Source organism: Panthera tigris (assembly GCF_018350195.1).
Source record: "Panthera tigris isolate Pti1 chromosome A1 unlocalized genomic scaffold, P.tigris_Pti1_mat1.1 chrA1_random_Un_scaffold_58, whole genome shotgun sequence".
In the NCBI taxonomy this organism is placed as follows: Eukaryota; Metazoa; Chordata; class Mammalia; order Carnivora; family Felidae; genus Panthera; species Panthera tigris.
The window spans coordinates 20,969-38,612 of NW_024962143.1; the positions used below are offsets into that span (position 1 = coordinate 20,969).

A 17,644-nucleotide genomic window follows, 5' to 3' on the forward strand; every position below is an offset into this window, starting at 1 on the left:
AATATAATGAAGTAAACTGTAGTAGACTGAGTCAAGAGATCCTATGGCCAAGATTTGATGGAAATGAAAGTGGGCAGCACTGACTGAGACACTAAAAGTTTGCACAGGCGGGGAACCTGGGTGGCTCAGCCAGTTGAGCCTCAACCTCTCAGGTCATGATCCCAGGGTCATGGGATCAAGACCCTTGTCAGCCTCCACACTAAGTGTGAAGCCTGCTAAAAATTCTCTCGTGTCTCTCTCTCTCTCTCTCTCTCTCTCTCTCTCTCCCTCCCTCCCTCTCTCTCTCTCTCTCTTTCTTTCCCTACACACCCCCTCGTCATGCTTGTGCCCGCTCTAAAAAATATATAAATATAAATAAATAAATAAATAAATAAATAAATAAATAAATAAATAAAAGTCTGAACACACTAAAGAAAGAGCATTTTATCTTTTTGAGCCTGACTTCACATCGAGTCATGGGGTCAGCAAGGCAAAGGCTGGCGAAAGGGTCCTTCAAGAAACAAAAATCTCTATAGGAGCAAAGTTCAGTTCTACTACGTTGACTTTTTATTATTACATAAGTGACTGGTAATTTGCAAGATAACACAGAAAAAGTTTTCATAAAATTTGTTATGGTACTGGCATAAGGACAGACATATAGATCAATGTATTAACATTGAGAATCTAAACATAAACTCTCACATTATAGTGAACTGATTTTCCACAAGGGTGACAGACAATTAAATGGAATAAGACTAGTCTTTGTAACAAACGGTACTGGGACAAATGGATATCCACATGCAAAGCAATAAAATGAGACCTCTACCCCATAGCATATATACAAAATTAACTTAAAATCTAAGAGCTAAAATGATAAAACTCTTAGAAAAAAGCTTATGTGTATATGTTTGTGACTGGATTTGACAATGATTTCTTACACATGACACCAAAAGACAAAAGCAGATTAAGTTTACTTCATCAAAATTAAAAACTACTATGCTTCAAATATCACCATCAAGAAAGTGAAAAGGCAAGTGACTAAATAGGAGAAAATACCTGAAAATCCCATATCTACTAAGGGATTTGCATGTAGGACATTTAAATAACTCTTCCAATAATGAAAAGACAATCCAATATAAAAACGGGCAAAAGAATGGATTAGTTCTTTAAAGACAATACAGAAATGAATAATAATCACGTTAAAAGGGAGATGTTTGGGGTTCCTGGGTGGCTCAGTCAGTTAAGCTTCTGACTTGGGCTCAGATCATGATCTCACGGTTCGTGGGTTCGAGCCCCGCATCGGGCTCTGTGCTGACAGCTGGGAGCCTTGAGCCTGTTTCAGATTCTGTGTCTCCCTCTCTCTGACCCTCCCCTGTTCACGCTCTGTCTCCCCTGTCTCAAAAATGAGTAAAACGTTAAAAAAATTAAAAAAAGATGTGATCTATCTATCTATCTATCTATCTATCTATATCTATCAAAAAAAAGGAATCTTGCCATTTGCAACTACGTGGATGGAACTGTAGCGTATTATGCTAAGTGAAATTAGTCGGAAAAAGACAAAAATCATATGATGCCCTCGTATGAGGACTTTAAGAGACAAAACAGATGAACAAAATGAAAGGGAAACAAAAATAATACAAAAACAGGGAGGAGGACAAACACAGGAGACTCATAAATAAGGAGAACAAACTGAGGGTTGCTGGAGGGGTTGTGGGAGGGGGGATGTGATAAATGGGCAAGGGGCATTAAGGAATCTACTCCTGAAATCATTGCTTCACTAAATGCTAACTAATTGGGATGCAAATGTAAAAACAATAAAACTAAAGATACAACAAAAAGAGTAACGCCCCCCGCCCCACCAAAAATTTTCTCAACCCAGGAAGCCTCTGGTTGGAGACTCAGGAGATAAGGACCTTGTAGAGAAGTCAGAGCTATGGACTGAGTTGGCTGAAAGCTATCTAAGTTTTTGTTTCACAGGGAACACCTTAAAATGGCAGATGATTTCATGCCGTAACCTTAATCCCTTTCTATAGGGATACACAGAAAATCCCTCGTTATTCTTTAATAAGCTTCATCAGTTTTGGATATCCTTACAAATTTTAGTTTTTGAGACCTTAAAGATTTCTTTAGGACACAGTAGCAGGACAACGCCTAGCACTCTCATTCATAGAAGACTGATCAACAGAGAGTCATGTTACTCACAGGAAAAGTTCCCGGTTACTATGTGACTCATTTATAAGACGTCCACAAAAGAAAATAATTTTCAATGTCTCTTCAGCCACAAAAAGGACCAGTCAACAGAATGTTCTAATTCCCCTGACGGGTATAGCTGTCTAATGAAACTTGCATGTATATTATATAGCTTTTGTGACTGACAGAAACGAGTTGGTCAGTGTACCTACCTCATTGCTCCCACTTAGGATTTACAATGAGAATCCTACAAAGGAGGGTGAGAGTGCGAGGACATTAAGTGTTCTGCTTGGAAAACAGTTGTGGTTTCACTACATATCAATAAATGAGAATCCTGAGTGGCACATTAGTCTTTTCTGAGATTGAATTGTGAAATCTCTGAAAGGCTGATTAACTCAAGTGAGTGGAAAAAGAAAATGAGTTTCTGAACTTGCAATGGTAGGAGCACTATGTTACTAGGTAAGACCCTGACAGAGCAGCCATTTCTCTTTTTTCACTGGCGTTTCTTTTCCTTTACAAAATCCAACAAAGAGAAAAACCCATTCCTTTGAGAAGGACGTTTGCATAACGACCTGCTAGTCATACTTGATGAAGAGAATAAATTGCAAACTTGTAATTACAAATTACAACAAATCATCATTAAAATAACCCGTTCTCAAACTCTCACTGAAGGGTTGAGACTACAAGAGAAAGTCAGAATTCAAGATGACATGATCACTCAAATTGTGCGGAAGTTTGAAACACGCTGAAAAATATTAGCAGGGACTCTCGCACATTTGTATGCCAATGTTCACAGCAGCATTATTAACAGTAGCCAAAAGGTGGACTAAACCAAACGCTCACTATGGTATATATAAAATGTTGCTTTTTTAGACTCTCACAATGTTTTTATGAAAATCTCACTATAAACATCATTACTTTATGAGTTCAATCAACTTTATCTCTATAGAAAAATTCCATTGCTAGTAGCCAGTAGGAACAATATCAACCTAAAATTTTGATCAGTGAGATTTTCCATATGATCCAAAACATTCTTATGTACTACACCTATTGAAATAAGGATTCCTTTTCAGTAGGACAGACATCAAGAGACTGACTTACTAAACTTGTCCTTAACAAGTTGCTCGGAAGATTGTGAATTTGGGCCGCTTGCTGATTGATGGTTTCTTCTGGCCTGGCATTTTGCACTTCTAGCCTAAAATGCAGATCTTAAGGTAATTATTATCACACACAAATTTACAAAAGTACCATACAATTTCTGAACAAATGAGGGGATTACAGAAATTCTTAAAATTGTATCAAGAGGAAGATTTGGCAATTGAGCCATTTTTCTCGTTGTCTTTTGTGGATAAGGTGCAAAATTGAGATAAAATGTGCCACAATTCTGCATTTCCAAATAACTCAAAGCTGGAATTTGTATCCAGTTTAACAAGGATATACTGGCATAACTAATACATTTATCATACTACATTGCTTATCTGCTTTATAAAAATCAAGCTATTTTCTTTGAGGATTAAATTATACTTTTCCATATGATCTTACATCTTCTCGGCATATCTTATGGCCTCTGCATGTTGATCCTTTGCTTCTTGCAACTAAAATAAGGAAGAAAATATAATTTTAACTACTGACAATCTAGTAGACCACCATCACCTGTTTCTGTAACTAAATGTTTTTTTTTTTACTTTAGAGAGAGAGAGAGAGAGAGAGAGAGAGAGAGAGAGAAAACATGCACAAGTGGGGAATAGAGGCAGAGGTAGAGACAGAGAAAATTGTAGGCAGGCTCCAAGCTCAGGGTGAAGCCTGATGTGGGGCTTGGTCTCATGACCGCTCTCATGATGTGGGGTTTAGGATCATGACCTGAGTGGTCACCGTAATTCTAAAGGACGGCAACCTCTGACATTAAGTCCTTGCCCCTTGCTATCTGTGTTTTGAATTGCTCTTAAGGCTTCAAAACCAGATTCTCTAATTCACATTTCCAGCTTTGGCCCCTTTACCTAGGCCATGTGTACCTTTCCCTCTTCCATCTAGGTGCTCATAGACAACATCCTCAACCGCACACTCAAAAATCATTACTTGACATGGAGTACCTTTGTAAACAGCTAATCGTGTACATTTTATTTGGACTCTTTTCAGTGTTACTTTGAGTGTGTCTTTCTTTTTGAGTCTTAAGGGGCACCCTTACCCTTAGGATGTTGACCAGCATACTTTGTCTCACTTTTCTTTATAACACGACATTTATCACAAGGGCTGGATGATCACTGGTTTGTCTTTGTTTCCTTTTGAGTAATTTCTTAGTCCATAGAGATTTCAACATATGGAAGTCTTCTGAAGTTCCTTTCAGACCCATACTTGACTATATTGTTAGGAAGGTTAAGTTGGCTAGAGCTACCTCTTCTTCCCAATCCAGATTCTTCACCTCAAAATTGTGTGCATCAAATGTCTTCACCCAGGTAGCCCCTGGTTTGGGGATTCAGGAGATGATAGGTCCTTCTAGAGAAGTCAGAGCTATGGACTGAGTTGGCTGAAAGCTATCTAAGTTTTTGTTTCAAGGGAACACCTTAAAGTGGCAGACAATTTCATGCCATAACCTTAATTCTTTTCTATGGGGATCTACAGAAAATCCCTCGTTATTCTTTAATAAGCTTCGTCAGTTTTGGATATCCTTACAAATTTTAGTTTTTGAGACCCTAATGATTTCTTCAGGACACAGTAGCAGGACAATGCCTAGGACTCGCATTCATAGAAGACTGGTCAACAGAGAGTCATGTTACTCGCATGAAAAGTTCCCTGTTACTATATGACTCATTTATAAGACGTCTAGAAAAGAAAATAATTTTTAATGTCTCCTCAGCCACAAAAAGGACCAGTCAACAGAATGTTCTAATTCCAGGTATAGCTGTCTAATGAAACTTGCATGTATATTATATAGCTTTTGCGACTGACAGAAACGAGTTGGTCAGTGTACCTACCTCATTGCTCCCACTTAGGATTTACAATGAGAATCCTACAAAGGAGGGTGAGAGTGCGAGGACATTAAGTGTTCTGCTTGGAAAACAGTTGTGGTTTCACTACATATCAATAAATGAGAATCCTGAGTGGCACATTAGTCTTTTCTGAGATTGAATTGTGAAATCTCTGAAAGGCTGATTAACTCAAGTGAGTGGAAAAAGAAAATGAGTTTCTGAACTTGCAATGGTAGGAGCACTATGTTACTAGGTAAGACCCTGACAGAGCAGCCATTTCTCTTTTTTCACTGGCGTTTCTTTTCCTTTACAAAATCCAACAAAGAGAAAAGTCCATTCCTTTGAGAAGGACGTTTGCATAACGACCTGCTAGTCATTCTTGATGAAGAGAATAAATTGCAAACTTGTAATTACAAATTACAACAAATCATCATTAAAATAACCCGTTCTCAAACTCTCACTGAAGGGTTGAGACTACAAGAGAAAGTCAGAATTCAAGATGACATGATCACTCAAATTGTGCGGAAGTTTGAAACACGCTGAAAAATATTAGCAGGGACTCTCACACATTTGTATGCCAATGTTCACAGCAGCGTTATTAACAGTAGCCAAAAGGTGGACTAAACCAAACGCTCACTGTGGTATATATAAAATGTTGCTTTTTTAGACTCTCACAATGTTTTTATGAAAATCTCACTATAAACATCATTATGAGTTCAATCAACTTCATCTCTATAGAAAAATTCCATCGCTAGTAGCAAATAGCAACAATATCAACCAAATATTTGGATCAGTGAGCCTTTCCATGTGATCCAAAACATTCTTATGTACTACTCCTAGTGAAATACGGATTCCTTTTCAGTAGGACAGACATTAAGAGACCGACTTACCAAACTTCTCTTTAACAAGTTGCTCTGAAGGTCTTGAATTTGGGCCGCTTGTTGTTTGATGGTTTCTTCCTGTCTGGCATTTTGCACTTCTAGCCTAAAATGCAGATCTTAAGATAATTATTCTCACACATAAGTGTAAAACAATACCATATAATATCTGAACAAATGAGGGTCTTACAGAAATTCTTTAAGTTGTATCAAGAGGAAGATTTGGGAATTGTGCCATTTTTCTTGTGTTTTGTGGATAAGGTGCAAAATAGAGATATAATATCCCCAATTTTGCATTTCAAAATAGCTCAAAGCTGGATTTTGTATCCAGCTTAACAATAATATACTGGCATAACAAGTATATTTCTCGTACTACACTGCTTATCTGCTGTATAAATAAGGTATTTTCTGTGAGGTTTCAATTATACTTTTGCATATGATCTTACGTCTCCTCTGCATGTCTTATGTCCTTTGCCTCTCGATCCTTTGCTTCTTGCAACTAGAATAAAGAAAAAAAAATAATTTTAACTACTGACAATCTAGTAAAACACCATCACCTGTTTTTGTAACCAAATGTTATTTTTTTTTTGACTTAGTGGGGCACAGAGAGAGAGAGAGAGAGAGAGAGAGAGAGAGAACGCCCAAATGGGGAAGGGAGTCATAGGGAGAGACAGAGAAACTCGTAAGCAGGCTCCAAGCTCAGGGTGAAGCCTGATGTGGGTCTCGGTCTCATGACCAGTCTCATGATGTGGAGTTTGGGATCATGACCTGAGCAGAAATTAAGAGTCAGGATGCTCAACCAACAAAGCCACCCAAGTGCCCCTGTAACTGAAATCTTATTGGACCCAGCCACACTCTCCCCTACACGCTGATTGATGGCTACTTTTAGGTCATAGGCCTACAAAGCCGAAAATGTTTCAATACTCTTCCAGAATAGTTTACCAAACTTACTCTCTTACAAAAACATAATGTTGTTAATGTTTATAAATTATATATGATCAGATAAACATACAAATGTATCTATTGGTCAGGTGGAGGAAATATAGGGAATTACCTTATGGTAAACATTTCTGTTCTCACATTACAAGCACTGCATCAACTATGATTTTAAATATTCACATAGGTGAATGACATTTCTATTCTCGTGATTATGAAACTGAACATGCTATTTTCAGTGACAACGAGATATTTCATGGAAGAGTTTGACAAGCAGTATCCTAGTAGGAGCCAGAAAGCCTGGGTCTGAATTCCCAATTCTGCTGGATATGAGCTCTATGACCTTGAGCACACTCCCTAATACTTCGATGTCTCAGTCTTTGCATCTGTAAAATGAAGGTAATGACAGCACCTACTGGGGCACCTGAGTGGCTCAGTCGGTTCAGCGTGTTGCTTTTGATTTCTGCTCAGGACATGATCTCAGGGTCACGTGATTAAGCCCCACATCGGGCTCTACGTGGACAGCAAGGAGCCTGCTTGGAATTCTGTCTCTCTCTCTCTCTCTCTCTCTCTCTCTCTCTCTCTCTCTGTCTCTCTCCCTCTTTCTCACTCTCCCTACCTTCCCTTCCCCACAATCTGTCTGTCTGTCTGTCTCTCTCTCTCTCTCTCTCTCTCTCTCAAAATAAGGAACCTTAAAAAAGTGATCTCAAAATAAATAATAATAGTATCTACCTAACTGGGATCTTGGTAATGTAAATTTAGGAAATAATACATGAACAACTTAGAAGGGTACGTGGCACATAGTCAGCTCTAAATGTATGCATTTAGCATGATTACTGTCGCTGTATTTTGCGTTCCAATACAATGAGATAGTTTAGGCAGGTGCCATGCCAATACAAGTGGTCCCCTATACAAATTATACTGAAGTTATTCTTCATATCACCGCAAGTGGCAGCAAATGGGGAGGATGAGGCCCAGAATCTCTCCTCAGTACTTCACACAACTTTCGCCAATGCCACTAGCAAACAGTACTTTTTTTTTTCCTCTTATAATACTTTCAACTAACATCCTCTCTATACCCTCAGTGGACAATGCTCACGGAGTAAAGTACAAATAGCACCGCCTAGACTGAGTAGTAGATGCTTTACATGACCATCAGAGGCAAGGGAAAGCCACTGATATGGAAATAATGGAGTCTTGCTAAACCAAATTTCCTCAATCATTTCATGCCCATACTGTTTACATTAGGCTGCTTTAGCAGGTACTGTGGTGAAGAGATTAAGGCTTTGTGGTAACAGCATATCAGAAAAGCTGGCCCCAGAGCTTTGCAGTTGGTAAAGTGCTACAAATCTGTAAATCCCAGCTTTATACAAATCTGTATAAAGAAGAAAGATTTCAATTTCTCCTTTTCTATTAACCACTTGCTTAAGCTGGAAACTTTCTCCATCTATCACGCTGCTTCTCCCCTTGCAGTGGACTCGAACATTCTTTAATGAATCATCTCATCTACAGATTCAAGTTTTCTTCACTTATTTCCTTCTTTTACACTAAAATCTAACTTTCACTCCAGTCATTCCACTAAGACATTTTGAGGGTCATCAAGAACCTCTTTTTTTTTTTTTAATTTTATTAAGGTCTCTATCCTGCCTGCTTCACTTTTCAGCAGCAGCTGAGAAAAATGACCATGCCTTCCCTCTGCTCTTTTTACCACACCTTATTTCTGAAGGACGGCAACCCCTGACATTAAGTCCTTGCCCCTTGCTATCTGTGTTTTGAATTGCTCTTAAGGCTTCAAAACCAGATTCTCTAATTCACATTTCCAGCTTTGGCCCCTTTACCTAGGCCATGTGTACCTTTCCCTCTTCCATCTAGGTGCTCATAGACAACATCCTCAACCGCGCACTCAAAAATCATTACTTGACATGGAGTACCTTTGTAGACAGCTAATCGTGTACATTTTATTTGGACTCTTTTCGGTGTTACTTTGAGTGTGTCTTTCTTATTGAGTCTTACGGGGCACCTTTACCCTTAGGATGCTGACGAGCACACTTTGTCTCGCTTTTTTTTATAACACGACATTTATCACAAGGGCTGGATGATCACTGGTTTGCCTTTGTTTCCTTTTGAGTAATTTCTTCGTCCATAGAGGTTTCAACTTGCGGAAGTCTTCTGAAGTTCCTTTCAGACCCATACTTGACTATATTGTTAGGAAGGTTAAGTTGGCTAGAGCTACCTCTTCTTCCCAATCCAGATTCTTCACCTCAAAATTGTGTGCATCAAATATCTTCACCCAGGTAGCCCCTGGTTTGGGGATTCAGGAGATAAGGACCTTCTAGAGAAGTCAGACCTATGGACTGAGTTGGCCGAATGCAATCTTCAGTTTTTGATTCGCAGAGAAGACCTTAAAGTGGCAGGTAATTTCATGCCATAACCCTAATTCCTTTCTATAGGGATCTACAGAAAATCCCTCGTTATTCTTTAATAAGCTTCATCAGTTTCGGATATCCTTACAGATTTTAGTTTTTGAGACCTTAATGATTTCTTTAGGACACAGCAGGACAATGCCTAGCACTCTCATTCATAGAAGACTGATCAACAGAGTGTCATATTACTCGCAGGAAAAGTTCCCTATTACAATGTGACTCATTAATAAGACGTATAGAAAAGAAAGTAATTTTCAATGTCCCTTGAGTCATAAAAAGGACCAGTCAACACAATGTTCTAGTTCTCCTGATGGGTATAGCTGCCTAATGAAACTTGCATGTATATTATATAGCTTTTGCGACTGACAGAAACGAGTTGGTCAGTGTATCTACCTCATTGCTCCCACTTAGGATTTACAATGAGAATCCTACAACAGAGGGTGAGAGTGGGATGTCATTCACTGTTCTGCCTGGAAAACAGTTGTGGTTTCACTACATATCAATAAATTAGAATCTTGAATGGCACATTAGTCTCTTCTGAAATTGAATTCTGAAATCTCTGAAAGGCTGATTAACTCAAGTGAATGGAAAAAAAAAATGAGTTTCTGATCTTTCAATGGTAGGAGCACTATGTTACTAGGTAAGGCCCTGACAGAGCAGCCATTTCTCCTTTTTCACTGGCATTTCTTTTCCTTTACAAAATCCAACAAATAGAAAAGGCTATTCTTTGGGAAGGATGTTTGCATAATGACCTGCTAGTCATTGTTGATGAAGAGAATAAGTTGCAAATTTGTAATTATAAATTACAACATATCATCATTAAAAGAACTCTTTCTGAAACTCTCACTAAAGGGTTGGGTTTACAACAGAAAATCTGAATGCCAGATGAAATGATCTCTCAAAGACTGGGGACGTTTGAAACATGCTGAAAAATATTAGCAGGGACTCACACATCTGTATGCCAATGTTCACAGCACCTTTATATACAATAGCCAAAAGGAGGACTAAACCAAATGCTCACTGTGGTATATATAAAATGTTGCTCTTCTTAGATTCTCACAATATTTTTATTTAAATCTGACTACAAACATCATTACTTTATGAATTCAATCAACTTCATCTATATAGATGAATTACATCACTAGTAGCAAGCAGAAACAATATCAACCAAATAATTTGATCAGTGAAATTTTCCATATGATCCAAAACATTCTTATGTACTACTACTAGTGACATAAGGATTCCTTTTCAGGACAATCATTAAGAGATCGACTTACCAAACTTGCCTTTAGCAAGTTGCTCTGAAGATCTTGAATTTGGGCCGCTTGATGTTTGATGGTTGCTTCTTGCCTGGCATTTTTAACCTTTAGCCTAAAATGCAGATCTTAAGATAATTATTCTCACACATAATTTTAAAACTGTATCGTGTTATTTCTGAACAAGTGAGGGTATTACAGAAATTCTTAAAATTGTATCAAGAGGATGATTTGGCAATTGTGCCAATTTTCTCGTTGTGTTTTGTGGTAATGGTGCAAAATTGAGAGATAAGAGGCCAAAATTTTGCATTTAAAAATAGCTCAAAGCTGGAATTTGTATCCAGGTTAACAATGATATACTCGCATAACTAATACATTTCTCATAGTACACTCCTTATCTGCTTTATAAATAAACAAGTTATTTTCTGTGAGGTTTAAATTATACTTTAGCATATGATCTTTAGTCTTCTCAGCGTATCTTACGGCCTCTGCATGTCGTTCCTGTGCTTCTTGTAACTAAAATAAAGAAAAAATAATACTTTTAAATACTGTCAATCTAGTTGAACACCATCACCTGTTTCTGTAACTAAATGTTTTTGGGTTTTTTTTTTTGTTGTTGTTATTTTGTACTTGAAAGAGAGACAGAGAGGGAGAGAGCACACACAAGTGGGAAGGGAGTCAGAGGGAGAGACAGAGAAAAAGGGAAGCAGGCTGCAAGCTCAGGGTGAAGCCTGATGTGGGGCTCGGTCTCATGACCAGTCTCATGATGTGGGGTTTGGGATCATGACCTGAGTGGAAATTAAGAGTCAGGACGCTCAACCAACTAAGCCGCCTAAGCGCCCCTGTAACTAAAATCTTATTGGACCCAGCCACACTCTCCTCTACATGCTGAATGATGGCTACTTTTAGGTCATAACAAAAGAGTTCAGCTTCTACAACAGAGACTATGGCCTACAAAGCCGAAAACATTTCAATACTGGTACAGAATAGTTTACCAATCTTACTCTCCTACAAAAACATAACGTTGTTAATGTTTTTAAATTATATATGATCAGATAAAAATACAAATGTATCTACTGGTCAAATGGAGGAAATATAGGAAATTACCTTATGGTAAACATTTCTGTTTTCATATTCCAAGCACCACATCAACTATGATTTTACATATTCACATAGGTGAATGACAATTGCTGTTCTCGTGATTATGAAACTGAACATGCTGTTTTCAGTGACAACGAGATATTTCATGGAAGAGTTTGACAAGCAGTATCCTAGTAGGAGCCAGAAAGCCTGGGTCTGAATTCCCAATTCTGCTGGTTATGAGCTGTATGACCTTAAGCACACTACCTAAAACTTCCGTGTCTCAGTCTCTAAATCTGTAAAATGTAAGTAATAACAGCACCTACTGGGGTACCTGAGTGGCTCAGTCGGTTCAGCGTGTTGCTCTTGATTTCTGCTCAGGACATGATCTCAGAGTCACGTGATTGAGCCCCACATCCAGCTCTGCGTGGATAGCGAGGAGCCTGCTTGGCATTCTCTGTCTCTCTCCCTCTCTCTCTCTCTCTCCCTACCTGCTCTTCCCACAATCTCTCTCTGTCTCTCTCTCTGTCTCTCTCTCTCTCAAAATAAAGAATCTTATAAAAGGGATCTGAAAAATAAATAATAATAGGATCTACCTCACTGGGATCTTGGGAATATAAAATTAGGAAATAATACGTGAACAACTTAGAAGGGTACATGGCACATAGTCAGCTCTAAGTGTATGCATTTAGCATGATTACTGTTGCTGTATTTTGCGTTCCAATACAATGAGATAGTTAAGGCAGGTGCCATGCCAATACAAGTGGTCCCCTATACAAATTATACTGAAGTCATTCTTCATACCACCGCAAGTGGCAGCAAATGGGGAGCATGAGGCCCAGAATCTCTCCTCAGTACTTCACACAACTTTCGCCAATGCCACTAGCAAACAGTACTTTTTTTTTCCTCTTATAATACTTTCAACTAACATCCTCTCTATACTACTCAGTGGACAATACTCACGGACTACGGTACAAATAGCACCTCTTACATTGAGTAATAGATGCTTTACATGACCATCAGAGGCAAGGGAAAGCCACTGACATGGAAATAATGGAGTCTTACTAAACCAAATTTCCTCAATCATTTCATGCCCACACTGTTTACATTAGGCTGCTTTAGCAGGTACTCTGATGAGGAGATGAAGGCTTTGTGGTAACAACATATCAGAAAAGCTGGCCCCAGAGCTTTGCAGTTGGTAAAGTGCTACACATCTGTAAATCACAGCACCAGCTGCATAAGGAAGAAAGATTTCAATTTCTCCTTTTCTATTAACCATTTGCTTAACTTTTGAAGCTTTGTCCATCTATCACACTGCTTCTCCCCTTGCAGTGGACTCGAACATTCTTTAATGAATCATCTCATCTACAGATTCAAGTTTTCTTCACTTATTTCCTTCTTTTACACTAAAATCTAACTTTCACTCCAGTCATTCCACTAAGACATTTTGAGGGTCATCAAGAACCTCTTTTTTTTTTTTTTTTAATTTTATTAAGGTCTCTATCCTGCCTGCTTCACTTTTCAGCAGCAGCTGAGAAAAATGACCATGCCTTCCCTCTGCTCTTTTTACCACACCTTATTTCTGAAGGACGGCAACCCCTGACATTAAGTCCTTGCCCCTTGCTATCTGTGTTTTGAATTGCTCTTAAGGCTTCAAAACCAGATTCTCTAATTCACATTTCCAGCTTTGGCCCCTTTACCTAGGCCATGTGTACCTTTCCCTCTTCCATCTAGGTGCTCATAGACAACATCCTCAACCGCGCACTCAAAAATCATTACTTGACATGGAGTACCTTTGTAGACAGCTAATCGTGTACATTTTATTTGGACTCTTTTCGGTGTTACTTTGAGTGTGTTTTTCTTATTTAGTCTTTGGGAGCACCCTTACCCTTAGGATGCTGACCAGCATACTTTGACTCGCTTTTCTTTATAACATGACATTTATCACAAGGGCTGGATGATCACTGGTTTGTCTTTGTTTCCTTTTGAGTAATTTCTTCGTCCATAGAGATTTCAACTTACGGAAGTCTTCTGAAGTTCCTTTCAGACCCATACTTGACTATATTGTTAGGAAGGTTAAGTTGGCTAGAGCTACCTCTTCTTCCCAATCCAGATTCTTCACCTCAAAATTGTGTGCATCAAATATCTTCACCCAGGTAGCCCCTGGTTTGGGGATTCAGGAGATAAGGACCTTCTAGAGAAGTCAGAGCTAGGGACTCAGTTGGCTGAAAGCTATCTAAGTTTTTGTTTCACAGGGAACACTTTAAAGTGGCAGATAATTTCATGCCATAACCCTAATTCCTTTCTATAGGGATCTACAGAAAATCCCTCGTTATTCTTTAATAAGCTTCATCAGTTTCAGATATCCTTACAGATTTTAGTTTTTGAGACCTTAATGATTTCTTTAGGACACAGCAGGACAATGCCTAGCACTCTCATTCATAGAAGACTGATCAACCGAGTATCATGTTACTCGCATGAAAAGTTCCCTAATACAATGTGACTCATTAATAAGATGTCTAGAAAAGGAAGTAATTTTCAATGTCTCTTCAGCCACAAAAAGGACCAGTCAACAGAATGTTCTAGTTCCCCTGACAGGTATAGCTGCCTAATGAAACTTGCATGTATATTATATAGCTTTTGCGACTGACAGAAACGAGTTGGTCAGTGTATCTACCTCATTGCTCCCACTTAGGATTTACAATGAGCATCCTCCAAATGAGGGTGAGAGTGGGATGACATTAACTGTTCTGCTTGGAAAACAGTTGGGGTTTCACTACATATCAATAAATGAGAATCCTGAATGGCACATTAGTCTTTTCTGAGATTGAATTGTGAAATCTCTGAAAGTCTGATTAACTCACGTGAATGGAAAAAAAAAATGAGTCTGAACTTGCAATGGTAGGAGCACTATGTTACTAGGTAAGGCTCTGACAGAGAAGCCATTTCTCCTTTTTCACTGGCATTTCTTTTCCTTTACAAAATCCAACAAGGAGAAAAGTCCATTCCTATGAGAAGGACGTTTGCATAATGATCTGCCGGTCATTGTTAATGAAGAGAATAAATTGCAAACTTGTAATTACAAATTACAACAAATCATCATTAAAATAACCCGTTCTCAAACTCTCACTGAAGGGATGAGATTACAAGAGAAGGTCAGAATTCAAGATCAAATGATCACTCAAAGATTGGGGACGTTTGAAACACGCTGAAAAATAGTAGCAGGGACTCTCACACATTTGTATGCCAACGTTCACAGCAGCATTATTAACAGTAGCCAAAGGTGGACTAAAACAAATGCTCAATGTGGTATATATAAAATGTTGCTTTTTTTAGATTCTCACAATGTTTTCTATGAAAATCTCACTGTAAACATCATTACTTTATGAGTTCAATCAACTTCATCTATATAGAAGAATTACATCACTAGTAGCAAGTAGGAACAATATCAACCAAACCTTTGCAGCAGTGAGATTTTCCATGGGATCCAAAACATTCTTATGTACTACTCCTAGTGAAATACGGATTCCTTTTCAGTAGGACAGACATTAAGAGATCGACTTACCAAACTTGTCTTTATCACGTTGCTCTCAAGATCTTGAATCTGGGCCGCTTGATGCTTGATGGTTGCTTCTTGTGTGGCATTTTTAACCTGTAGCCTAAAATGCAGATCTTAAGATAATTATTCTCACACATAAATTTAAAACAACATCACATACTTTCTGAACAAATGAGGGTATTACAGAAATCCTTAAAATTTTGTCAAGAGGAAGATTTCGGAATTGTGCCATTTTTCTCATTGTGTTTTGTGGATAAGGTGCAAAATTGAGAGATAATATGCCACAATTCTGCATTTAAAAATAGCTCAAAGCTGGAATTTGTATCCAGCTTAACAATGATATACTGGCATAACTAATACATTTCCCATACTACACTGTTTATCTGCTTTATAAATAAACAAGTTATTTTCTGTGAGGTTTAAATTATACTTTTGCACATGATCTTTCATCTCCTCAGCATATCTTATGGCCTCTCCATGTCGTTCCTGTTCTTCTTGCAACTAAAATAGAGAAAAAATAATTTTAACCACTGAAAATCTAGTAGAACACCATCATCTGTTTCTTTAACTAATTTTTTTTTGACTTGAGAGATAGACAGAGAGAGAGAGCATGCAGAAGTGGGGAAGAGAGACAGAGGGAGAGACAGAGAAAATGGTAAGCAGGCTGCTAACTCAGGGCGAAGCCTGATGTGGGGCTCGGTCTCATGACTGGTCTCATGATGTGGGATTTGGGATCATGACCTGAGTGGAAATTAAGGGTCAGGACCTCAGCCAACTAACCCGCCCAAGCGCCGCTGTAAGTAAAATATTTTTGGAGCCAGCCACCCTCTCCTCTACATGCTGATTGATGGCTACTTTGAGGTCATAACAAAAGAGTTCAGCTTCTACAACAGAGACTATGGCCTACAAAGATGAAATGTTTCAATACTCTTACAGAATAGTTTACCAACCTTACTCTCCTACAAAAACATAACATTGTTAATGTTTTTAAATTATATATGATCACATAAGTGTACAAATGTATCTATTGGTCAAATGGAGGAAATATAGGAATTTACCTTATGGTAAACACTTCTATTTTCATATTCCAAGCACCACATCAACTATGATTTTACATATTCACATAGGTGAATTACGTTCCTATTCTCGTGATTATGAAACTGAACACGCTGTTTTCAGTGACAACAAGATATTTCATGGAAGAATTTGAGAAGCAATATCCTAGTAGGGGCCAGAATGCCTGGGTCTGATTTCCCAGTTCTGCTCATTATGAGCTGTATGACCTTGAGCACACTACCTAAAACTTCCATGTCTCAATCTCTGCATCTGTAAAATGAAGGTAATAATAGCACCTACTGGGGCACCTGAGTGGCTCAGTCGGTTCAGTGTCTGGCTCTTGATTTCAGCTCAGGACATGATCTCAGGATCATGTAATTGACCCCCACATCGAGCTCTGCATGGACAGTGAGGAGCCTGCTTGGGATTCTCTCTCTCTCTCTCTCTCTCTCTCTCCCCCTTTCTCTCTCTCCCTACATGCCCTTCCCCAAAATCTCTCTGTCTCTCTGTCTCTCTCTCTCTCAAAACAAAGGACTTTAAAAAAGTGATCTCAAAATAAATAATAATAGTATCTACCCCACTGGGATGTTGGGAAGATTACATTAGGAAATAATAGATGAACAACTTAGAAGGGTACGTGGCACATAGTCAGCTCTAAGTGTCTGCATGTAGCATGATTACTGTTGCTGTAGTTTGTGTTCCAATACAATGTGATAGTTTAGGCAGGTGGCCTGCCAAAACAAGTTTTCCCCTATACAAATTATACTGAAGTTATTCTTCATTCCACCACAAGTGGTAGCAAATGGGGAGCATGAGGCCCAGAATATCTCCTCAGTACTTCAAAAAACTTTGCCAATGCCACTAGCCAACAGTACTTTTTTCCACTTATAATCATTTTAACTTCATTCCTCTCTATACCACTGAGTGGACAATGCTCACAGACTACGGTACAAATAGCACCTCCTTGACTGAGTAGTAGATCCTTTACATGACCATCAGAGGCAAGGGAAAGCCACTGACATGGAAATACACGAGTCTTGAGAAACTAAAGTTCCTCAATCATTTCATGTCCATACTCTTTACGTTAGGCTGCTTTAGCATGTACTCTGATGAAGAGATTAAGGGTTTGTGGTAAAAGCATATCAGAAAAGCTGTCCCCAGATATTTGCATTGGTAAAGTGATACAAATCTGTAAATCACAGTTCTGGCTGTGTAAGAAAGAAAGACAAATTTAGCATGCTTTTTCATAGTGAGAGGGGAAAAAAAAACTAAACATTTGATTGAACATTTCTCCTCTATTTGATTAAGTGCTTTCATTAAT

At 38.4% G+C, this 17,644-nt stretch overlaps 1 protein-coding gene across 4 annotated transcripts in view; it reads right to left on the minus strand.

Annotated features, from left to right (window-relative positions):
- LOC102962413 (ankyrin repeat domain-containing protein 26-like) overlaps positions 1-17,644 on the minus strand; it is a 138,698-nt gene that overhangs the window by 20,627 nt on the left and 100,427 nt on the right. For all 4 annotated transcript variants that reach the window (XM_042977070.1, XM_042977069.1, XM_042977071.1 and 1 more), the window contains 8 exons: positions 15,698-15,768; positions 15,274-15,367; positions 11,074-11,144; positions 10,650-10,743; positions 6,460-6,512; positions 6,026-6,119; positions 3,712-3,764; positions 3,271-3,364 (listed from right to left, as the gene is read on the minus strand). In XM_042977070.1, coding sequence (XP_042833004.1) covers positions 3,271-3,364; positions 3,712-3,764; positions 6,026-6,119; positions 6,460-6,512; positions 10,650-10,743; positions 11,074-11,144; positions 15,274-15,367; positions 15,698-15,768 — 624 coding nt within the window. The remainder of the gene's footprint in view (positions 1-3,270; positions 3,365-3,711; positions 3,765-6,025; positions 6,120-6,459; positions 6,513-10,649; positions 10,744-11,073; positions 11,145-15,273; positions 15,368-15,697; positions 15,769-17,644) is intronic.